We start from the raw sequence: 25,225 nt of genomic DNA, 5'->3' as shown, positions 1-25,225 counted from the left end.
CAATGGAAAGTAGTCACAGCCTGCTCTAAAAGTCGTTAAATGTTGCTAGATGATGTAATACTCTAATTAACATATTCATGATGCCATCAAGTAATATTTGCATTCTGCTTAGTGTTAGTTCTTTATTTGTTTGCTCACATTTACAGTAATTTAATACAGCCGAAAATTCCCAATAAAGCAGTTCTCATTTAAATGTTTTCTGTTTCAGTTGCCAGACAACGGAACAGGTATGAAATAGTCACTGAAATACAGCCCATTAAGACTACATGTTAACCAGCACTTCCAAGCCATTTCCAAGCTGCGGCTCTGTACTGCTCAAATCCTGATTTTATAGCTACAGCATCATCTGACAATATCACCATACACATAAGTTAAAGACAACGGCAATGCTGTGATTTTGGCTAAATTTATTTGTAAAATGATCACTCACAGAGAAAGTTAGAAGGTCATTCACGTGTATTTCAGCTGCCATGTTGTCAAATGAATGAGACGCAGAGAGCTGTGCCTGTGGAGGGAAAGCCCTACCTCGTGCTCTTGAGCAATACTGGCAACTCTCTTCTACCACATCCCAAAGGTGATCTATTGGATTCAGATCTGGTGATTGGGGAGTCCATTTAAGTAAGCTGAGCTCATTGTCATGTTCACAAAACCAGTTCGAGACGACTTTTGTTCTGTGACATGGTGCATTATCATGCTTGAAGTAGCCATTAGAAGATGATTAAATTGTGGCCATTAATGGATGCACAAGGTCAGCAACAATACTGTGGCATTCAAATGATGATTGATTGGTATATATATTGGTATTATATACAGTTGAGTACCTTGGCCCAAAGTGTGCCAAGAAAATATTCCCCACACTATTACACCATCAGCACCACAAGCCTGCACTGTTGACACAAGGCATTTTATCCCCATTCTGATGCTTGATGCTTTTATGCATTGCATTGCTGCCAGATGATTCGCTGATTGGAAGATTGCATGAATAAGCAGGTGTATCGGTGTTCCTAATAAAGTGCTCAATGAGTGTAGTTTGGTTTCCCTTCATCCACTTGGCCAAAGTTCCACTGATGTTCTGTCTTGTGTTTAGATGAAAATTTACCTGGGAGCTGTGGTGGATAGCATGTTTCTAACTGATACAGCAGAGGAGCTTCTCAAGAGGAAAGAAGTGCTAAAGGTGCCAGTGATAATGGGAATAACCAACCATGAGTTTGGATGGATCCTGCCTCAGGTCACACAGATCTCAATGCTTTCATTCCAAACATTCAGACATAATGTACTTTACCCAGCCTCTGTGACAGTTTTGCTAATCTTAATATTTATGTCAATGTCACTCAATTTTTTTTTTATTTACCCTTTTCTGAAAGGAACTTTAGTAGGTTTTTTTTTATTTTTAAGGATGTACTTCATCTTGAACTAACTGTGAAGTATTGTCTCACGCTGATCACAGAGCTTTGCCCCTCCTGGCTGGGAGAACGGTATGAGCAGAGAGTCTGTGCTGGCAGTGGTGAACATGTTCAATCCTGCAGGGGTGAGCTCCATCATAGCTGTTGCTGCTTGTTGATATAATAATCATCCCCTTTGCAAGTTTGCAAGGGGGATGAATAGATACAAACATAGATACAAACAATTCATTCACACACAAAAAACTAAAACTGTCTAAAAACTGTCCAAAAATTAAAAAAAAAGAAAAATTATTAATTTAAGAAAAAGGTTTAAATACACAAGGGTTAATGGTAATGGCCAAACATTGCTGAATATCACTGTTACTGCAAATCAAAAGTATTTCAAACAGTGCAAAAACTGCCCTTTTGCTTTGGCTGGTCTTCTAGATTTTTAATGCAAGCAGTAAAGCATTCATGATGGCATTAGCTCAAAGATCTAATCCAGACATTTTCCAAGACACAAAAAAATACTCTTTCTGGAATTAATTTGTGTCCGATATGGGTTTCCAGAAAACAAAAGTTCAGTAACCAAGTTGAGAATTCTTCTCATTCCCCCTCAGTGAACAATCCAGAATCTATGAATATACAATTATTATTATGATTATGATTATTATGATGATTATTATTAATTAATTAATTAATTTATTTATTTATTTATTTCCAAAATTTAACTAGTACACACAAGCTTTGGCCTATTTCACTGAACAGTCCTTTCTCATTGTATGTGCACTTCAGGTTTACAGTTTCCGTATTATACTAGTGAAAGCATTTTGAACTATGATTGGCTTCCAAAGTAGTCACAAGGTCCTACTTGTATGTACACATTAAACTCCAATTTAAGGTGAGCACAGAGAAACATGCTCCTTCAGCAGATGAACATGTAAACGGTCTTCTAGTGACAAACAATGCTGGCTTAGAGGAAACATAATATCACTGTCAATGGCAGATCTTACAACAGGGTCATTTTTATTTAACATAAGTGTGTATAAGTTAAAAAAAAACTATAACAGTGGAATTAGATTAAAATGTTATATATGATATCAATTCTGGTCAGGGTGTTCCCATAGACAACCAGTTGAGTACCAAAAATTGCACGATAAAAACTCAAATCGTTTATTTTAATATTTAGGAAAAATATCTATCTCTTTCAATACTTAGCAATATATTAATATCATATTCATAAGAAAGAAAGGGTTGTCTGCAAGATTTTGCAAGCCTCAAAGGTTTTAATGCTGAAACATTTTGACCTGCAAAGGTCATCATCAGGCCATCACACTGATCACATATTCATTACAGCAGATGTGAACAATATTGACTCTGCTAAACTTAAAATTTTAAATGGGTCAGACCTATTTTCCAGCTGCACCTCTGTTCGACACATATGTGGTTAGTGGCTGATAAGAAGTCATGAAATTGTCCTTCTTGTCAATTGGCTCAAAAGAACTTTAAAAAAGCAGCGCTACCTCAGAGACAAGTCTGATGGTCCAACCTTCCTCCCTGTTCCAGGCCTCCTCTGCCAACAGCCTCGTCGCAGATGAATACCTGAAAGATGCTAAAACACCAGAAGAGATCAGAGATGGATTCACTGAAGTCATGGGAGACCTGCTTATGACGCTGCCTGTCATCAAGGTGGCCGGATACCACTTGGGTCAGTAGGGGAAGGCACAGAAAGAGCATCTCAATCAAGCTATCCTCTAGAAATTACATTTATATATTACTAAATGATTTCCCCAACTACACTGCCGACAAGCATAATTGCTGACTGGATTATGTTCAGAGACAACTTTTTTTTTTGAATGAATAAAGTGCTGAATGAGTCGCTGGGAGGTCGTTTGAGCAGATGGCGGCCATACAAAAGTGCACAACTCAAACCAGAGCCAGGAGGTTGAATATAATGTTCCATCTGTGGTTAAGTTTATTCAACAAAAGCATTTTGGTTAAGGTTAGGGAAATATTGTGGTTTGTGTTAAATATTAATTAACATGTGTCTTAATTCACTATTGATTTGCCATATATGTAAATTAACAACATTTTCTCATTATGTTAACGTAGTCCGGTCAGTTCTGTGAATAAATGGAAACAAATGTGACGTGTTTGTGTCACATACAAAGGACTCAAAGGCCTGTGTAGGACCTGTCCTACACATAGATTACTTGATGCTCTTTTATAAGAAAAGCAACACCTTTATCCATGACCCTATAGTGACCAATGATCATTACCTGCAAGGATAAACTAATCTTGACCTTTGACGTTCATCTCAACCCAAGCATACACTTCTTGTCTTTTCTCTCCTTGGTCTATTAAGATGCTGGTATTCCAGTTTACATGTATGAGTTTGTATACCGTGCTGAGATACACAAACACACCAGGCCCAGCTTTGTGAAGGCAGATCATGCAGATGATGTCGGCTTCGTGTTTGGTGGATGTTTCTGGAATGGACATATAAAAATCATAGGTAGGTGTAATATGCTACCCATGGTATATATGTATAGTCCTAAAATGGGATTAGATGGTTTTTCCTGTCTTTTTCTCAGTGCGTACTTTTGAGGGATAAGTAGCCTAATATGAATTGAATATCATGCATGATCACTTCATACCCAAGCTCTAGATTTAGTTAGAATAAATGAAGGAATAAGTGGGTGGGAGATCATATGGCTGCAGTGCAAAAACACTGCAGTCACTTATGATTATAGTTAATGGATATTAGTATTTGATTTTCTCCTTTTGTCCCATCTTCAGGCAACATTACAAAGGAAGATGAAAGACTTTGTAGGACCATGATGGCCTACTGGGCAAATTTTGCCCGTACTGGGTGAGTAAGCACTGAGAAAAACAATATCATTAAAGCTGCACTAATCAATATTTTTATATTAACAACAGAAAAAAAGACTGGAGGAACACAAAAGGAGTTGTCTACAGAGGTGAACCCACAGAGAATTATCACCTGACTCTGCAGTTCACTACAGCTCTGTTGAGCTTTTTAGCATCTTTCAGTTCATTGTTTTGGTGTTATGGCCACAACTTTACTGTTTCATTCAGTCCCATCGCTCTCATAAACCTAATTTCCGGCAGCAGGCAGTTGTTTTCAGTGAAAAAAAACAAAAAACAAGTTAACGACTAGCTAATGATGAATTTAGCAGCTAATATCTGGATCTGGCTCGGAAGAGGCCTAAACATTTGGAGGAGACCTAAATAGAGCTTGCAGGAGAGTGAATATTGAGCTAATATTCACCAGGTGGACAAAAATACAACTCCAGATAAATGCTAATGTTGCTCTGCTGGATGTGTAAAGGGTTGAAACTCTTTGCTAACAGTCGTTCAAAATAACGACTTTATACAGTAATATGTCAGTGTTGTGTTTTTTTCTGCCGCAAAGAAGCAAGAAAAAAAGTCTATTAATGCAGCTTTAGTCTTATTAAATTATAAGTGGAGTTGCAGACTTGTTGGAGAGGCTGTTTCACTAAAACTTTATATTTACTGGTACAGTAACGTGTTGCAAGTTCAGGCTTTTAAAAATACTATAATGTGATACAACAGAGCAAGATGGCAATGTTTAGTAGAATGTGCGTATAGACATACAGCAAATACCGTATATCCAAACTGTGTTCTTGTGGCAGCAAATAGGGTACAGTCAAATAAAAGACAAATTGATACAAATTAAGAAAAACAATACTGTAGGCAGAATCAAAAGTTTGAAATACTCTATATGCCTTACATTATGTATACACGGTATGAAGTTGGATGGAGAGACAAAGAAATGAATAGATACTTTATGAACATATAGAATACTGAGCAATAGATATGTAAAACAGATTGACTGAAAAGTTAACATTTTAAATTTACTTAACAAATGAAAATATATAAGGTGGAAATTAATTGTCAATGTACACGGTGTAAAAATTAGCATGCTATTCATATCACAAGGCCATGAGGCAGTTGCTTTACACAAAAAAATTATAAAGGTATACAGACATTCATTTGAAAGACTCACCATATGAAATCAGTAACAAACATTTTTATGTATATGATTTTTGCTGCATAGACCGCCTCAATATCTGTAACTGGCATGATTGAATATCTCTTCAGTTCTCCCGATGGTCCTGGTCTGATCAGTTGGCCTCAATATTCCAGACAGAAGCAGGAGTACATGGAACTGGGCCTGACACAGACTGTGAGACAGAAACTGAAGGAGGACAGTGTTCATTTCGCTACTGTCACACTCCCTCAGAAGCTGGAACAGTTAGCAGCAGCAGCCAAACCTGGAAACTGATCTCTGAAAGCTGTCATATTGTCTGTGTTGGTCCCAAGAGAATTTTTTATGCATCCTCACCATAACTAACTGGTATGCGGTTAAATACTGCCTGGACGCCCTTATCTCTGTTTCTGAATGGATTTACTGGGCTGCTTTTCCACATCTTAATTCCATGTAAGTGTCTATTTTGATATGTAATTCATAACATAGCTGTAATTAAAGGAAACCCTTTCACTGCAAAGAAAGAGCAATGTGTATCTTGTTAAAACAACCTGATGGCATGGTTTGTAGATGCAGCTTGAAATGATTTTTGAGAGTAAACAGAAATCACGTAGGTGAGTGACATTTCCCATGTGGAAATTAAAGTGATTTGCCATTTACGCACCATTAAAAATATTCAAAAGATGTGCACAACAAATACTGGTAGGAAAGGTTAGTCTAAAAAATGTATTCCTTGAACTGTCGAGATCCCAATTTAGCCATCATACCTTTGTTGTAAAGGACATAATATTCATAGACTTAATGCAACACCACGGCTGCACGGTCGCGCTCATTGGCTGTGCTGCCGACGTCATTGGGCCCCTCCCCACACCATGTTCGTCTCTTTCTGCGCTTGCGCACTTCTTCATCAAGACCGCAGTCTCCAGCAAAACCTACGACATACAGTGGGAAATAGCAGTCACCCTCTGCTACCTGTGAGGGAGGTTACATGTACGTACACCTGTTACTTATATTGTATATTCTCTATGTCAAGTCACATATTCGAGACTTATTTTTGTACGATTTCTAAATGCTGTTTGCAAACCATTTCAGTTTGTTGAATCGTTCTGGGATCAAAGCGGAGGGTTAATTCTCTTCTCGTGATGTTTTGGCTTATAAAACCTTAATCGTTTAATTAGAGTTGTTCTGATGTGTATTTGTCTTAATTTGCAGATAAACCTCCATACCTGACGTGCATACCCCGTTTGCCTGAAAATGGCTCCATAGTCGCGTTCTAATAATAGAGCTTAACGTTACAGGAAACGTCAGCCTTTTGCCGTTTATTCAGTGCTGCTTCCTATTTCAGCTGTCAAGTGCGTCGAGTCCAACACCTTGAACTCATTAGTCAGTATTTTTTGTTAAATAATAAGCTATGGTATGCACTATGGGAGTCCAAGCACCTGTTTCTTTCATGTTTTTAACTTTTCATATCTTAATTCATTCAGACAGATTGTAAACCAAACCTCGTTCAGTAAGAAAGCAGTTTAAAGCGACCTTACTTATTGACAGAGCTATATACCAAGTAAAATGCGAATAGAAGCCTTTTGCTAATTCTATCGAGACATTTTTATATTCGGCAGATGTATCACCCACAAAGAACATTGCATTTGTAGGAAATGTCAATTCAAGTAATTCGTCTGCATGTAGCCTAAGTTCAACAAGCTTCTTCTAACAAATTGGTCGTTATATGTTAGAACAAAGGTTCTGCTTTATAGTATTTCTAGGTATGCATTAGAAAATGGCTACTTTTGATTTGAAACATCTGTCAAGTCGTGGTTTATCAGCTTAGCAGGCTCATTGATAAACAGTGCATTATAAAATTACCTGATTTTTTTTTTCTTTTTTTTTTTAATGGAGTTTGGTGTGATGTTCTCTCCATACGGGATAGAATACCATATACACAAGTGAATGGAACACAATACTTAGCTCTAGATAAAGCAGTACATAATAACTATAGACAGTGACCACTGCACATATGGGAGACAGATCTTTATTGAATATGTTAAAAACATGTAGCCTAAAACCATTTTATACAGTCATAAATTTCTAGATTATTCACAAATCCCCATACTGCACATTAGCCTACAGATCTTTAATAGTCATTTGCCAATAAACAAATTGCCAACTTGACAAAATATTATAAGGGCTCTAGTTTGGTTTAACAGATAGAAACTTTGTTTGAGTTCTCTGGAAGTGCACATGAAGGAGAACCCCCCCCCCCCCCAGGTTTTATGGCATCCATTGTTCATTTCACCCTAGCTCTTTAGTGTTTGTTTACTTGCTTTAGTTGTGCATGTTTGTGGCTATCAGTAACAGTTAGCTTATATTTTGTTGTATCCCCCATCTTCCACTCAGGTCTTGAAAGATGGAGTAAATGCATGAAATATTTCTTAGCTTCTATATGAGCATTAATTGCATTTTGTCTAGAATCGTCTTCTACAATGTTAGATATCAGGCTGTGATGGGAAAGCAACAATAGAATAATATAGAGGGGAAAATGAAACAAAGGATTTGACATGCTAGGTCAAGAGGTGGTAATGGTATTAGTATTTAACATATTGCTCAGGTCCTTTCTATGACCTCCCTCTACTGTTACTGACTGTGAGTGGCTTCAGTGGGAAGTGCATTAAAACTTTTTTGTGGCAGATGTAGTGGATAAAGTGTACCACATTGCTTTCATGTTTACTGAGATGATGATGGAGTGAAGTGCTTCAGTTTTTATGTCTCCAGGAATCCAGCTTGTCCTGTGAAAATAGATTTGGTGTTCTGTTGGAAGCGTTGCCTGTGGTGTGTAGATTATATCTGTAAATGCGGTCCCCTCAGCCATTACACTGGCCAGCCTCAGCTGAGATTCTACACCTGACTTATCTGCCGTCGGCCTCTTCTGCTTGTCACACATCTATTGTAGCATCTGATGTGAGGTTGTGCAGTTTACCTGTCGCTGTCTGGCACTATGGTGCAGTTATGTACCCAAACTAAACTTTAAATGTAAAGTAAATCAATGATTATTTGGCTGGGTTCTGGAATTGCTGGCTTTCAGCCCGCATTGTAAAAATGTGACTCTATTATTGCTGTCAGTCATACAAAGCTAGGTCAAAGAGCAACAATTCCTGCTTGTTGGTGTAGTTGATAAGAGTTGTCATTGCTATTATTAACACCTGTAATCAGGTGATACACAAAAACTTCTTTCTGATAAGTCCAAGAGGCTGGGGCCAGCATAGGTCATCCAAGACTCAACATTCCTGAACCTAGAACACTGCTTCCTGTAAAAGTCTGATCCACCTCAGCTGGAGGATTGCTATCCCGCTATCAGTTTTGGAGACTGAAAGGACTTATTCTTGGTTTAGGGCAGTGGTGGAAAATAACTTGGTATATTGACATAAAGGATAATTCTGGTTTCTTCTAATCTTGTTATTTTCATAGCTTTGGCCATCATTAATAATATCAGTGAGTAATAATAATATTATACTCATCAAGTAGATTGTAGATCCTGGTAACATTGCAACATTGTTAGTTCAGCAGGGCAAGAAACATGTGGAGTCATATGATCTGCCAAATTGTACACAAACCCCAAGGTTAGAAAAATCTACAGCGAGCCTAAAGGTAAAATTATTACTCAGTCACTGTACTCACTGTGGTTGTGTGTGCACACATTTTTCCTGTACAATGGGAAATTATTACCAACATTTCAGGTGTATTCAATTTCAGTTTTACCTCCAATGCTTGACTGCCTGTGTTTCTTGCCTCATCGGACTTTGTTGTAGCGATGTCCCCATGTTCCCGGTCTCAACATTAGGCCTTTTTCACTGCAGATATTTGACTGTCATGGTAGGACAAGCACAGGTGTTATTAATAACATTAACAATGCCTCTGTTCTGTTCAAGTGTCCAAGTAAGCCATTACAGTGTGAGACAGCATGAACAATAGCAGGAACATGAAAGTGAGGCAGCTAAATGGAAATCAGACATAATTTGTTTTATAATTTACATTTGTGCTTTTACTGTGACATGTCAAAATATCTTCTGTGAAAAAGCCTATTACTTTGGTTGGCACAACGATATCATAAGCAAAAGGAACAATGTTCAAAGCTATAAAAATAAGACGCAAGTTGTAATAAATCAGAATTAACCTTTGTATGATACATTGTTATAGAAAATGGCTACCACACAATATATAATTTTGTACAAATTTGTTGTACAAACATTAAAATGCTGCTTATGTGTTATGCATCATTGGTAGCAAATCCATTACTACGTTTACTTTTTTATTTTTTTAGTACATTGTTGATAATAATTTTGTACCTGTATTTAAGTTAAAATGCCAGTCATTAGTAATTCATGCTGTACATCTAAAACTGATAAGAAACACATAACTTTATTTTGAAATCAAGTGTAGATGCCAAAGTTCCTAAAGATACCAAATATGTCAGGCTGATTTTTTGGGAAATGTGCATAAAATGAACGACACAAAGTGACATTTTGTAAAAAGTGGTTAGAGAACACATTTATTACGCTGTTGGACAGTGTGGAATAGGATTATACCAACCTTAAAGCCACTTACAAGGACCATGGAAGCTGCAATACTGCAACCTTTGCGGTCTGAGTGAACGAATGCTGATTTATGGAGTCTCCCAGTGTTTATGTGCCTGTGTGTGTGTGTGTGTGTCTGTATCTGTGTCTGTATCTGTGTCTGTATCTGTGTCTGTATCTGTGTCTGTATCTGTGTCTGTGTCTGTGTGTGTGTGTGTGTGTGTGTGTGTGTGTGTGTGTGTGTGTGTGTGTGTGTGTGTGTGTGTGTGTGTCTGTGCACACTCATTTGCTGTGGCTGTGGCAGCACGGAGGACAGAACACTTTAATCGGGCGAAATAGCGTCACTGGCTGGCTGGTGAATGTACTGCTGCCATCAATACTCACAGGAAATCACGACCGACTGAGGGGCCCCTGCTGCTCGCTCAGCTCAGCTCAGACCTCCAAATAAAAGCTATGAGGGAAAGATGTGAGATCTGAATTTGCCTGTTGAACATGAAAAACTTAGGTTCAGGAATTCAGGAACTTCGTTGAGGTTAAGATCTCTCTAACAAGAGAGAGACCCGTGAACAAATTACATATTTACAACATCAGAAAAAAACAGTTCATTCACACAAGGCAGTTATTACACACACACACACACACACACACACACACACACACACACACACACACACACACACACACACACACACACACACACACACACACACACACAAACGCCCACACACACAAATTAAAACAGATAAGTAAGCGGAACTTTTAAGTCATTAGTGAAAAACCAGTTTTAAGGCACATATTACCAGAAACCAGTCTTCCCTGGTGCAGAATAAGTGGAACTTTTAAAGGTCCTCACAAAAGCACCTAGCAACAAATCTAGTGACTTTTTGCACAAACCTTAGCTACTTTTGGTAGAAGAGACTCACCAGTATTGCCCTGCGAGTACGAGGTCGGGCTTTCCCTCTGCAGCCACACCTATCTATGCCTCTCATTTAATTGACCGCACAGCAGCTGACACAGACGGGAATGACCTTCTAACTATTTTTAAGTAAATATAGCCAAAATCACAGCACAGCTGTTGGTTTTCACTTAAGTGAATGGTGATTTTTGTCAGACAACGTTACAGTTATAACACCAGGATTTTAGCAGTACAGAGCAGCAGCTTGGAAATGACTTGGAAGTGACTGCTGGTTAACGTATAGTCATACTTGTTCCATTGTCTGACAACAGAAACACAATAACATGTTAATGAGAACAGCTTTATTGGGAAATGGCCTGTATTAAATTACTGTATATGTGAGCACAGAGAGTAGGAGGGAAGCAACCAGATAAAGGGTGGTTCAGCCATATACTGGGTTTTGTCCTAGCCTTGTAAATGAGAAACAAGCTTCCTTCATGCATAAGAATTACTGTTAAGATTAATGTTCATGACCAAATAAGCAACAATTAAAGTTTAAAAATCTTATCAAGTTATTAATTATTAAGAGTTTAACACTTGAACCCAGCTTATCTGCTTCATCAGGATTTTTTTGATGGTGACCAAACAACCCAAAAAATTTATCAGATTCTGATTCACATGTTGCTTAATCCTAATTCAGAAGTATGTGACATTACTCTTTTCCAACTGAGCCCCACCCAATTCAACCCAGTAAGAGGAGACAGACAAAAACACAAATATAGAAATCTGTCATGTCATATAACCAAAACTGTTCTAACTTTGGCAGAAAATAGTGGGGTCATGTGGAAACCCATCGCTCATAGTAATGGTATCTAAAGCTAATTTAAGTTTTCAGGGCCTTTAAATTTATAAAAAATATGTTGTCAAAAGCAGGCCTGGTTTGCAGTAGAGCCAATGGTGTAATAGATGGTATCACAAGCGTAACATTGAGCATTGGAGTGTTCAGTTGGAAAATAGATATTTGTGTTTAGAGTAAATAACAGGAGCCCTAATATTGATTCAATTTTATCAGCCATCTGGGCCTTGATTTGAAGCCATCAGCAGCAACAGTCTGAACTCTTACAGAAAAAAAAGGATCTCAAGTAGCTACAAGAATCATCATCTAAACCAATTAAAATCTGCTTATTTAACAAAATATTAGTATCAATAGCTTTGGACAGATCAGCACAATGTTGCTTTTTTATCAGCGGAGTTAACAATGTAATTAACAACAAAGGTTGCCACAGTTATTGTACTATGAGTAGGTCTAAAGCTTGACTGCTTTGGATGAGAGCATTACTTTCCTCCAGAATCGCACATACTGTAGTTGTGAGCTGACCAGTAATACAGGGTTTTAAACAGACAGGACGGCTTAGATATAGGTCGACAGTTGTTTAGGTTATACTTAAAAGAGGCTCCTTTTTTATATATATTTTTACCTAATACACATATATGTTTTTGTGCTTATGTGCATATGTGTGTGTTTATCTCTGCCGCTCATGCTGTCTGAGTGTTTGTCTGAATGTGTCACCCTGGGTCTTATTCACTAAATACTGCATCATATAGCCACCTCATCTTCAGAACTGCAACCCAAACATAGGCCCAAGGGCTCCTAGACTTTCTCACACACGTGTGTGTGTGTGTGTGTGTGTGTGTGTGTGTGTGTGTGTGTGTGTGTGTGTGTGTGTGTGTGTGTGTGTGTGTGTGTGTGTGTGTGTGTGTGTGTGTTTGTGTGTGTTTGTGTATGTGTTTGTGTTAAATAGCTGTTGTGTTTAGTCAGACCAAGTATGAACAAACGGTGCCCTATGATAGAGGAGATAAAGCAGATTACCTCAAGGACTGAGTGCAGGATATGTGTGTGTATGAAGGACAGGCAGCTGTTGCTGTTTTCCCCCTAAGAGAGTATGAGGCTGGGGTGAAGAGTCCTGGGAGGCCATGTGTGGGAGCCAGCAGTATGATGCTGTGCTATGACTGGGTCATGTATTTCAAATCAGACCAGTGTTGAGTACAGTGACGTTTGAGCTACACAGTAGATTATACAGAAGTGCAGCAGACAGTTTCTGATTGTGGGAAATTGTTTGAACAGATCAGATATGAAGTATAAGATTTTAGTTTCCTGTATTTCCTGTGGTTTTCAATCAATGATTTCACCTTCCTGTTATTTGCTTGGTATCAATGCTGACTTATGACTAAAAAGGAACTAGTTGTAATGCCTATCCTTCGCTTCAATAGTTATTTGAGATTTCATAAGTACAAGCAAAGGGCACCTCTTCCAGTTTTAAAGCTGCACTGGGAGTGAATTTTATGTAAAAATGGCCCATGTTATGAGCCGCAATCACAATGTAGAACTGCCACATCCTGTTCTCACCAAATGGGAGGCTCCTGACTCTTCTAAACTGATCAGTAACAACAGGAATGAACCTTACATGTCAAAACTCAGCTAACTATTTAAATAAAGAGTACCAAAGAAGGTTGTAGAAAACGTCAAAAGGGTTGCTTGTTGCTATTTTATGCTTTTTTACAAGTTTTACGAATTAAATAACCTGACTTATGATTTTTTTTCCTTAAACTTTTGTTTATCAAAATAGCTAATGGATGAAAAAATAATTCTACCTATTGACTAATAAATCTGTAAACTAATTTTTTTTTCTGAGTCATAGTCTTGTGTTGTGCTCATTGACAGCTGTTTACCCAGTTATAAAAACAATCAGAGCTTTGTAGGCAAGATTAAAAATGGGAATGTCATCTTCCTGTGCCAAAACCAGAAAAATGATAGCCACAAAAATTGTGACCATCATTGATGAGATTAATGAAAAAGGACATTGGTGTGACAATTACATTAGTCACCACTAATTGGTTAATGCAAAAAAAAAAGAAAGAAAAAGCTCCCCAAACATAAATCATCTAACACGTATTGAAGATTTTAAATGCCCCTAACAAAAACAACTCAAAGACAGAAATAAAGTGAAATATAATATTTGTTATTTGTTAGGGCTGGATAAAAAACAGACTCCAACTAATTGTGATTTTTATTTGAATAATCCAATATTGATTCTTAAAATCCTAAGATCAATCTTTGCATTTGTATGGAGGCAAATCATTGCCTTGATAATTTAAATGATATCAGCAACTGAATATCAATGTCTGAAATTTAATCGCTACTGAAATATTTGACTCTAAAAAACATCTTTCTGAATTTACTTATTCAATAGCCAATTTCAAGTGGTGCAATTCCAAAAACTTTATTTCCATTATATGTTTATTTTAGTGTTCTCAAATTAAGATAGAAAATTCATGTACCTAATATTCAAAGGCAAAAATATGTGACTGTTATCACACTGTCTCCCTTTGGGAAAATAACTCTTCCGAGAACCTTGTTCTATTACAGATCTTGATTATTTGCAGTTTAGCAACTCTGATCTCTCCCAGTGAGAGATAACCACAACACAGCTGTTACTTATTTACCTAACTATATCTGTGCCAAATTTCAAGTCTTGCGGACTCACGTTGTAGGGTGGCCAGCCTTTCAAATTTTTCACTAATTTGGCTGTTAATTATAGTGCCAAAATTGAGCCAATTGGAATCCTATATCTTTGGAAGCATTAGCACATCATTTTCCAGTTATGGTGCCAAGTTTCATGTCTCTAGCTCATTCCAGCACATGGCTAATTGAGCAACGGCATAAGATATTAAAATTGATAAATAGACCACGCCCACATTCATCAAGCAATATGACACTTCCGGCATTGGTAAATTTTTTGCCCCAAGAGCATGTGCACCAAAATTGGTGAAATTTTGTAAACTGAGTTTTGAGCTACACGTTTTTGGTATTTGTAGTGTCCCCTATGGGCCGGGCTCAAAATGCTTTAGTAGACCAATTTTTAGGCCAATTTCCTGCTAAGCCCTGCCCTTGGAGATGTTAGTGATTGATGGTGGCCATGTTTTTGGACCAGTACTGCCCATTTATAGTAGAATTGTGTAGCTCAGTCTTGCACTGCTTTATAAAGTAGATGTCACTTTACAGTTTTTCACATTATGCGAATTAGCAAAAAATCCATCATGGCAGACATTTATGGTCCAGGAGGCTTTAAAGTCAATCAGACTTCTGGTGTGAGAGGCGTGGCCTTTCCAAAATTGTGTTTTTAGGCATTTATTACAACACCACCATCTGGCCAGTCGACTCATCTGGCTCATGTTTCATTTGTGCATTATTTCCAATTATTTGGCCAAGTTTCATGTTTCTAGCTCACTCTAGCTCATGGCAATTTCAGCCTCAGCATAAGACAACAAATAATAACTAGACCTGCAGGCAGGTATTAACGGGATCCAAGCAGCCCACACAATTTGCACACTGTGGCCCATCGAGGTGATGCAAGTTGGATCTGCAGGCCCACGGGCGCGATGCAAGTGTCAGGTTGAGAGCAACACAGACATTGAAAAACATTCCACCAAGGTTGGAATGTTTCTCAGGAGTATCTGGGGTTGAGTGAACCTGTTGCAACATACCATATTTTAAGTAATTGATCCATCAATCATGAGGGTCTTTAGATGCAACGTGTAAACCAAAAATTAGTTTGAAAAAGTGGGTCACATACTTTTCAACTTTGTGTAAAAGTGCTACCTAGTGGCCAATATGCACCACATTTTGCACAGAACATCAGTGTGGCATGGCAAACTACTGGCCCAAGTTTTGTGTTAATCAGACAGACCTTTTTCATTTTTACCTTTTACATTTTTTGGAGTATAAAACTCTTGTAATAACTTGTGATATCAATACAATACAATTTTAGTATATTTCATTATTTTGAAACAAAAGCACCACCTATTGACTGATTGGCGCTGAATTTTGCAAAGAGCCTCAATGGAGCATGGGAAACTACTGAGCTGAGAGATGGTTGCCAAGATATGCAACACTTTCTGTTTTGACTGCAACCAATAGGAAATTGGGGGTTTTTTTTATAACTTGCGCTGTAGGTGGAAGTGGGCATGGCCTATATGAGATTCAGCCAAATTCAGACATGGTATGTCCGTAAAGTTTTTGAATGTTCAATGTACTATGCGGGACTTACTGGCAAAAACGTGTTTACCTTGATTATAGCACCATGTGCTGGTTGACATGTCATTTTTGATGTCTGACATACTGTATGGGCACCATTCTATACCTCCCCTGAAATTTTCACTTACATGACCTTTTAAGGTGTATGCTGCAGTACCACTTTTACCAATGGAAGAATAAAAGAATACTAAAAAAAAAAAAAAAAAAAAAAAACCTGAGTGATTAAAATAGGGTTCCTAGCCCCATCGGGCTTGGACCCCTGATAGCAACTAGACCTGCAGGCAGGTATTAACAGGGCCCCAAAGGCCCCTGCGCAATCCACAGCCCGTCGGGCAAGTTGGACCTTTAGGCCCATAGGTGCGTTGAGAGCAGCAAAGAGATTGGCAAACATTCCACTAAGATTGGAAAATTTCTGAGCGGTATTTCAGTGGGGTATTCCAGAAAGCATGGTTAACCTTGCCTGGACTTGGGGTTGCATGAACCTATTTCGACTTACCCCAATGTATCAATGCTATGACAGTCTTGAGGGTGCTTAAATGCTACATGCAACAATTGATGCAGATTGGACTTCAACTTAGATGAGTTTGAAAAAGTTGGTTTTGTATATTTTTTCACCTTTGTGAAAAAAGCACCACCTAGTTGCTACTATGCACCAAATTTTCACTGTGGCACTACAAACTACAAGTTTTGTGTGGAAAAGCTATATGTAAACATATGGTATCACTTTCTCTGTATGAGTACAAATACCATATGTAAACATATGGTATCACTTTCTCTGTATGAGTACAAATCTTTCCTCTGTAACTTTTGCATATTTTTAGTCTTAAAATTTTTTTAATAACTTGTGATTATGACAGTACACAGATGATAGGTGAAAGATTTTCATGCAGATTGCACTTAGAGCGTAAGAGTTGTCTTACTATTTTAGCATATTTCATTAGTTTCAAACAAAAGTGTGACATGCAAAGCAGTGTGGCCCCCACTACTGCTGTCACGCTGCTTTGCATGCCCCGCAGGCTTTGACCCCTGATTAAACCTGCAAGCCGCATTAATCAGGCCCTTGCACTTTTGTGCACATGCTGTTTGATGCAGCTGTGCACTTTCGTGACCACTGGACACTGCGGGAATGAGTAAAATGCTATTTCATGCGTGGGGTGCGTGGCAATGGACATGACGTTTTGCACATTTTGTATCATTTCATGTGTCCACTATGTGTTTGGTGCTTTGGTCGCATGTTTGGTGCACTAAATGTGCAATGGCAATGGCATTCAATGAAAACTCATAATTTTTATCAAGGTTTTAAGGTCTTTCTGACCATATTTGAGATGGATCTGTTCAACCCAATAGAAGGAGTACTTCCAAGTATAAAACATGTCATTTCCTATTGCCAGTAGGTTGTGCTATGACTGTAACTGAGTATTGGCAATTAGATATCTTAAGGCCAAACTCTTATAAAACATGTGAAGTCTGGGGCAGATTTGACCATGTACACTGACTGTTTCATGGCGAAAGATGGAAATGTAACCCCACGGCCACGCCACTCGACAAAAGCTCAAAAGCTTAACAACTTGTCATTGTTAAGGTCTTTTATATAAGCTGACCAAGTTTGAGTTGGATTGGATTAAACTCCTAGGAGAAGTTCGTTAAAGTATGACCCCTGTAAATGGCAAAAAATACACTAAAATTTCAAAATAAATTAAAAATGGCTGACTTTCTGTTGGATTTCAGTGATGGCACCAGGAGACTTTTTTATATGTCTTGAGATGTTACATGTGCGAACCAAATTTTGTACATCTAGGTGAAACGTACAGCAAAGGGTATGAAGTTGAAGTTGTGTACAGCGCTATCAAGCCATTTTGCCACGCCCAATCCTGAGAGCCATATCACATTCATTTCTGCCAGTTCTGAAATGTACTGAATGCCAGGTTTTGTGAGTTTTTTAGCATCCCTAGCCCCTCAAAAACTTCCTGTTTCATGGCGAAACATACAAATTTGCCCCACAGCCAGGGCAATACCTTTCAATGAAAACTCAAAATTTTAACAATAAAGCATTATCAATGTCTTAAGGATTTTCTGACCACGTTTGAGGTGGATGTCGTCAACCTGGTCAAAAAGATGTCATTTCCTGTTGCCAGTAGGTAGCACTATGACTATAACTGAATATTGGCATGTAGATGTGTTCAGGCCGGGACTGTTATCAAGCCATTTGCCACACCCACATGAAAGACCCATAAAACATACACATTTTCACCACAAATTTACAAGCAAACAAACAATTGTTGTGCCAGCCATATGTGGGCATAAAGTGCCCTCTACTGGTGCATTGGTGGTAATTCATGTCATTCAATGAGATCAGATTAGTAAAGAAATAAGTGTGGTACTTGTGTAACTGCACTCATTATTGTGCTTAAAATTATAAAATACTGATTTTAAAAAAGGTCCCGATTTTGGATCCACTGAGGGGCACGTGTTGAGGGATGTAAAATATTTCACACTTTTCTGTGCTGTGATTTTGGTTTGTTTTTTTTTAAACTTGAGTAGCTGAGTATGAGAATATGTAGCATGTTTCAACTCTCCAAACATTATTATATTATTATTATTAATATATTATATTATTATTATATTATATTGCAAATTTAAGCATTGGGAAGCTGAGGAGAAAGTCAGCCTGCAGTTTCTATTGTAGTGAATGAGAGCTTGACAGTGGGTTACCTATGAATCAAGGTTTAAACCTCAAACACGAAACCTCAGTTGAATTAGATGTTTACATTGTGAGAGAGAAGAGGCTTACCGGTACATTTTGATGCCTATTAATATGCTTATGAAGATATGATCTGTGCGCCCGAGAGCAGTACTGCTCCACACTCTATTTGTTCACATGACACACTGATGAAATCTCCACAAAGTTGTAAAACCCATAGCTTCAGATTTAAAAATCTCCTAAACTAAACATTTTCAGCAAATGCACAGTACAACATCAAAATATCAAAGTCTTGTGAATATTTTAAATCTTAAATGTAGTCTATGGCTGCATGTATGTCAGAGCAGTAAGCTTTTAAATTTGACTAGGTTCAAAGAAAGTTGCATCTCTACTCCCATTGGATCCTATCCATTTTAAAAGTCATGATAATATTAATATAAAATAATCCATTAAAGATATCATCACCAAAAGTCATAGCACCCAATTTTACCAAACATGCTTAACATTTTAGCTTTGGAACCATGTCTCTAGCTAGTAGCTAGACGGAAGGAAAAAAATTAAATAAAATGGAATAATAAAGAGCAAAGATAACAATAGTGTGATTGCTTTCAGCACCCCTTCGGGGTTAGAACCCTAAAGGTGGATCTGTTCCATTGAAGTATACCAGGGGGCCAGCATGTACGATAAGAGGACCTTAGCACTGATACACCTGTGAGGCTGCAGCCATTATTAACGTTATTACTTATAACTGTGGTTGTCAGTCATATAAAAATGTCTGTTGTGAAATGGGCCTACAAATTTTATGATGATGAAAGTAAACATCTCCTTCCTGTAAGTTACTTCCTGATAGGTAATACGTTGTAGTGAGAGAGGAGATAAAACATTCAGTAGGAAGGACAAATGAAATGCACACCTAGATGGTGTCAGGTCTATACACTTTATCCTCTGCTAAGTGAAAAGTTGAAATTTAGTGAAATTCTAACTGTCAGCCAAAAAGCAGTGAGAAGCATCGTGTCCAGAGAAAACTGGACTCACTAGTGTTAGATATTTTTTCCTTTCAAAGATTTCGGGGTGTTAAAGTTTTTGGCCATTTTAGCAGGTTGGCGTAAGGAATGTAATATCAGTCAGCTGATTGGTCAGCCTCCATGGACCAGACTGAAATATCTGGACGAATATTGGATCGGACATTTATATTCTTCTCAGGATAACTGAATTTGATGGTTCCCTGACTTTTCATCTATTACGATCCTCAGGTCAAAATTCAAATTTGTGTAATACTTTTGTTTATGACTAAAATATCTGTAAAATAAAGAAATTCCCATCAGCAAGCTGATGTTAGCATTTAGCTAGAAGCACTGATGTATCTAAAAACCGCCTGACAGAGCTGCTAGTATGGCTGGAGACTCTTGTTTACCTCTCACTGCCATTTGGGTCTGTTAGGTTGCCTAATACATTTTTGGCTGCATGTAAAAGATTATCAAAAATCGAATTTTTTCCTTTCCTTTGTCCACAGACGCATTGGGTTTGTGAGTTCAATTGATGTCAGCACCCTCAGGGGTGGGAGGGTCTGCAAATCAAAACCCAGAAACAAGTGTGACTTCAGTTGAAACCTCCAGCTACTACCTATATCTGTGACCACCCCCATGTTCCTGCAGAGCAGTAAATAGCTCATTCTAAAAACACTGTTGTAGAGCTAAAAGGAAGGGATTTATTTCCAGTATGGAGGACATAGCAGTGCACAACCTAATAGACTTTGACCTGCCCTCAGAGGCCACAGCTCTTAGCGTAGATGCAGGCCAACACAAAGGCAATACAGACATTTTCTCCCCAGAGCCAGGGTCTTCCATGGTAGTCCAACAGCAGCCCTTACTGCCAGAGCCCATGGCGACAACCAAGCCCAACTCTCACCACCACCAACAAGAGGAAGGAGGCAATGACAGCGACGCAACAGAGTCAGCAGACAGCGAGAATGAAATGGACCCACCCTCTAATATGTGGGAGCTGAGGAAGTCATCATCTTCGTCTGCTCACAGTAAGGAGGAAGCTGACGCTGAGACAGTGGAAAGGAGGCAGTTCATGAAGGCCTATGTGGAGAAGGTGTTTCATGGAAAGTAAGGAGGAACTGTTTTTTGATTTTAATTTCTATGTGTGATATGTATGATGAACCTATAAGAGGTCAAGCCATAGATGTGAATTTAGAGGTGAAAGAGGTGAATTAACTTCTGTCACAGAGGGCAAATAGACAGTCACCATTTAAAGTAATACTACCTGTTTTATTGAAGGTAATTATTATGTCTTCACTAGCTGCTTGTTTTGTTTCATTACCCTTTATTTATCCAGGGAAAGACAATAGAACATGCATTGACTTTTCTCTTCTTTTTTCTTCTTTTCTCTCACAAAGCAAAAGTAGCATAGCAAGTTCTTGCAGAATTCAGATGTACAATTTCCATAATTGTATCTACAAAAAAAAATCTGACTGTTATTGTGGTGACCATTATTATTTGAATAATTGAAAATCACAAGCACGTTATTAGGATCACCACCCTAATACTGGGTAGGGCCTCAGTTTGATCTCAAAATAGCCTCAATTCTTTGTGGTGTGGATTTCACAAAATGGTGAAAACTTCCTGTCAAATTCTGGCCCATGTTGACATGATGCATTACATAATTTCTACTGCACATTCATGCTGCGAATCACCCATTCTACCGCATCCCAAAGGTGTTCCATTGGATTCAGATCTGCTGAATGGGGAGGCTACTGAAGTACACTGAACTTGAGTACACTTGAACATTGTCATGTTCATGAAACCAATTTGAGACAACTTTTGCTTTGTGACATGGTGCATTATCATGTTGGAAATAGCCATTAAAAGATGGGTCAATTGTGGACATAAAGGTATACACACGGTCTTCAACAATACTCAGATACGCAGTGGCATTTAGATGATGATTGATTTGTATTAAGGGGGCCAAAATGTGCCAAGTAAACATTCTCCATACCATTACACTATCACCACCAGCCTGGACTATTAACACAAGGCAGGTTGGGTCCATGGATTCATGCTGTTGACACCAAATCCTGACCCTACCATCTGTGTACCACAGCAGAAATCGAGATTCATCAGACCAGGCTACATTTTTCCATTCTTCAACTTTCCAGGTTTGGTGCGCCTGTGCCCACTGCAGCCTCAGATTTCTGTTCTTGGCTGACAGGAGTGGACATGGTCTTCTGCTGTTGTTTGACTCAAGGTTCGACATGTTGTGCATTCTGAGATGCTTTTCTACTCACCACACTTGCAAAGACTGGTAATCTGAGTTATTGTAGCCTTTCTCTCAGCTTGAATCAGTCTAGTTGTTCTCCTCTGACTTCTCTCAACAAAAAGGCGTTACTGTCTGCAAAACTGCTTCTCACTAGTTGTTTTTTGCACCATTCTGAGTAAATTCTAAAGACTGCTGTGTTAAGGAGATGAGCAATTGCAGAAATACTCAAATCAGCCCATCTAGCACCAACAGTTATGCCATGGTCAAACTCACTGAGTTCACATTTTATCCCAATTCTGATGTTTGATCTAATATTAACAGAAGCTCCTGACCTGTATCTCCATGGTTTTATGCATTTGCTCTGCTGCCACTTGACTGGCTTATTGGCACGAATAAGCAGGTGTACAGGTGTTCCTAATAAAGTGCTTGTTGAGTGTGTTTTTACAGATAGATGAATGCACACTATGTCATGCCTATGCTATAAAAAAATTTACACTCCCAGCTTCTCAGTTTTGAGGATTTTCTGCTTTTTTCACTTTTATCATTTTAAGTTTATAACTGTAATGTTTGTCTTTCTTTGCTGTGTGTCAGGTGAGCAGTTTTTAGACATCACTTTGACTTTTGGTGTCCTATGATGATGATGACGACAATGATGATGATGACATTTGACACTATTTTTGGAATGGTATTTGCCTAACTAGGAACAGACAAATAACCAGTACATCAGTTTGTAGAGGAGAGCTCCACCAATTTGACACATGAAAGTTGTTTATAGATCTTGGGGAGTACTACTGCTCATGTGAAAGAAGTTGGATAAAGCCTTCTGTGGTTCCAAAGGGAGCTGCTTGAAATCTAATAAATTGCCACAAGTTGAATGAGTCACTCTTGGTTGATGCTCAAGACTACAGGTATAACAATGAAAAAAATCTGGGTGTGTGGAGTTATAAAGTAGTGATCTTACCAGACCTCTGTAGCCGACTCCTCATCTCTGCTTAAGGATAGCAGCTCAAGGATACCTTAGCCTCTACTACCGTAAAACACTCAAATCTCAGATTGAGTATCAGTGGTTGAGTTGTATTATGGGTAATGTAGGCATCAGGTTTAGACAATGAAGAAGAATGTTTGGAATAAAAAGACAATATCTCTGGTTCGACTGCATTCATTTTTACACTTTTTAAAACTCCATGAGTCTGACAATGTTTTGGGAGTGCAATACAAGGTTCTTTTTTTGATCCCAATCATTTACTCAATTTTTATGATCATATTTGCTGGTGGAATTGCTACATCCAGAAGAACCTATGCAGATTTCTACTGAAATGTCATTTGCATGAATGTAGATCAGAATTGGACCAAGAAGGGTGAGTGTACAAAACAGCACATGAACATACAGTAATAGTATACAGAAACTCTCATCTAAATGATGTTGGGGCAGTAAACGTTGTATGGCTGGATGCCACCATATTACGGGTGCAGGGGAAGAGCTGAAGGTGCCCCTCAGCTGCAGTAGCTCATCTAAGATAGTGCTAATATTGTCTAAGATGGGCCTTATGATCCCCTCTGCCACTGCCTGCACAAAGTCCAAGCTCAGGAATGCGACTGTCAGACAACTTGTTCATCTCTTTGGCCTGAATATCCTCAATGGTTGTTACTCAACACACAACAGTATACAACTGTGTGTTTTTTACACTTTGCCATTACTTGATATCTTCCAGTGGACCTCCTAGAAACCTTTCTGTCCTCGCTTCACCTTCCACCAGTTTTTCTTTTGTGTCCTCTAGGTTTAATTTTTTTGTTGATGATATGGCTTGTTTTGTTAGCAATTATCCCTTTTCCCTGACTTTGTGGCGCAGATATTTTCTCCTGTTTTAGGCTGCATATTCACTTATGTTCAGATCAAGACTGTTCTATTTTTGTCAATAAGAATAACTAGAAAAATTCACCCAGTCAGAGATTCCCAGGACTCCCCAGCAGAGGCCCATGGCCTGAATATGGCCTGCATAAATATTTGACAAGAGATCCGATGACAGTTGGGTGAAATGTTAAACAGGCTCTCTAAATATCAGGTTACCTTTGTATTGAATTTAATTTTTTGAGCTTTTTCTGGCAATTTTCCTGCAGGCTTGTCACTTCTGATCCTGTTGAGTACTGTATCTCTGTCAGGTATCTCTTTGCTATCTGTTGGCCACAGAGCTCTTTGTTCAGTGGCCTACGGATACTAAATTGACACGGTGACCCCCTCTGTAATGGCCTAATCCATTTTGTCCAAAGAATTCATTTCTTGCCGTGAGAGCTCTAAGTCTGCAGTCTCCTTTTGACGACCTACGCCCTCTTTACTTTATTTAGGACAGTCCAGTCTCTAGATTTCTTGTAAATCTCCATGCCTTTCTACCATGATGAAAGCGACAGCGACAATAGTCACATTTATGTTGACTGAATGATACGACATTATATTATAGTACTTTATTGTCAACTTACACTGAAATTCATTTTGCATTTAAGTCAGTCCCGTCTAAGAGGTTGACAAACTGATTAAATGTACAATCACACTTTCCCCAGTCATACATAACACATCATAACAATCATAAGAATCCTACAATACATCATAACAATCATAAAAATCATACAGAACATATCATATTGTCTGGATTCAGATCTCAATTAGCAACCCACTAATCTTGGATAACCAACTGTATAGACTGATGTACTGTATAAAAACGTTCTTCAGACTGTTGCATTTAAATTTTAGCAACTAAATTGCCTGTTAGAGGGCAATAGTTGGTATTATCCATCTAAGACAGACAAACCTAAACCTTCTGTTCACCACTGAATGACTTTTAGTTTGTATTTCAGTAGTAAAGAGAACTTTCCTGGGATTACACTGCTGAAAAACATACATGTACAGTATTTGCCGCCAAAACAGCTTCAACTAGGTCTTTGTCATGTGAGATGACTAGTAGTGTAACATAATATACTGTGCTGCATTACGTCTGTTTGTAGTCTTTTCTCCTCTACATGGTCGGGAATATGTATAAGCAGGGCTGAAAACCCCACTGTTACCCTCCCCAGCTTTTTGCCTTTTACTTTTCCGTTGCTGTGCATATGTTTGGGGGAAGTAAGAATGAAGCATCCCATCCTTAAATCTTTACAAACTGGCATGTAATTTTAGTTCATAGCTCTTTAGTTCATCATGCTGTGGAGAAAAGGTTCAGTGTTTGTCCTTAAAGGAATAGTTTGACATTTTAGAAATACACATATTTGCTTTCTTGTTGAGAGTTAGATGAGAAGATCAA

At 38.3% G+C, this 25,225-nt stretch overlaps 1 protein-coding gene across 8 annotated transcripts in view; it reads left to right on the top strand.

The window, feature by feature from the left end:
* Window positions 1–25,225, top strand: part of LOC120792940 (uncharacterized protein KIAA0513-like) — a 53,533-nt gene that overhangs the window by 9,096 nt on the left and 19,212 nt on the right. For 3 of the 8 annotated variants that reach the window (XR_005707910.1, XM_040132356.1, XM_040132358.1), the window contains exons 1-2: window positions 5,788–6,405; window positions 20,188–20,785. Coding sequence is in view for 4 of the 8 variants with exons in the window: in XM_040132356.1 (XP_039988290.1) it covers window positions 20,394–20,785 (392 nt within the window). In the remaining 4 variants the exon portion in view is untranslated. Of the gene's footprint in view, window positions 1–1,087; window positions 1,229–1,447; window positions 1,529–2,948; window positions 3,091–3,747; window positions 3,898–4,181; window positions 4,364–5,528; window positions 7,221–20,187; window positions 20,786–25,225 lie in introns of those variants that run through there. The other 5 variants (XR_005707907.1, XR_005707908.1, XR_005707909.1 and 2 more) reach the window with 5 other exon arrangements.

This window comes from Xiphias gladius, chromosome 8, assembly GCF_016859285.1.
Source record: "Xiphias gladius isolate SHS-SW01 ecotype Sanya breed wild chromosome 8, ASM1685928v1, whole genome shotgun sequence".
Classification (NCBI taxonomy): Eukaryota; Metazoa; Chordata; class Actinopteri; order Istiophoriformes; family Xiphiidae; genus Xiphias; species Xiphias gladius.
The sequence above is the reverse complement of the archived record's forward strand: the minus strand, read 5'-3'. Positions and strand labels throughout refer to the sequence as shown.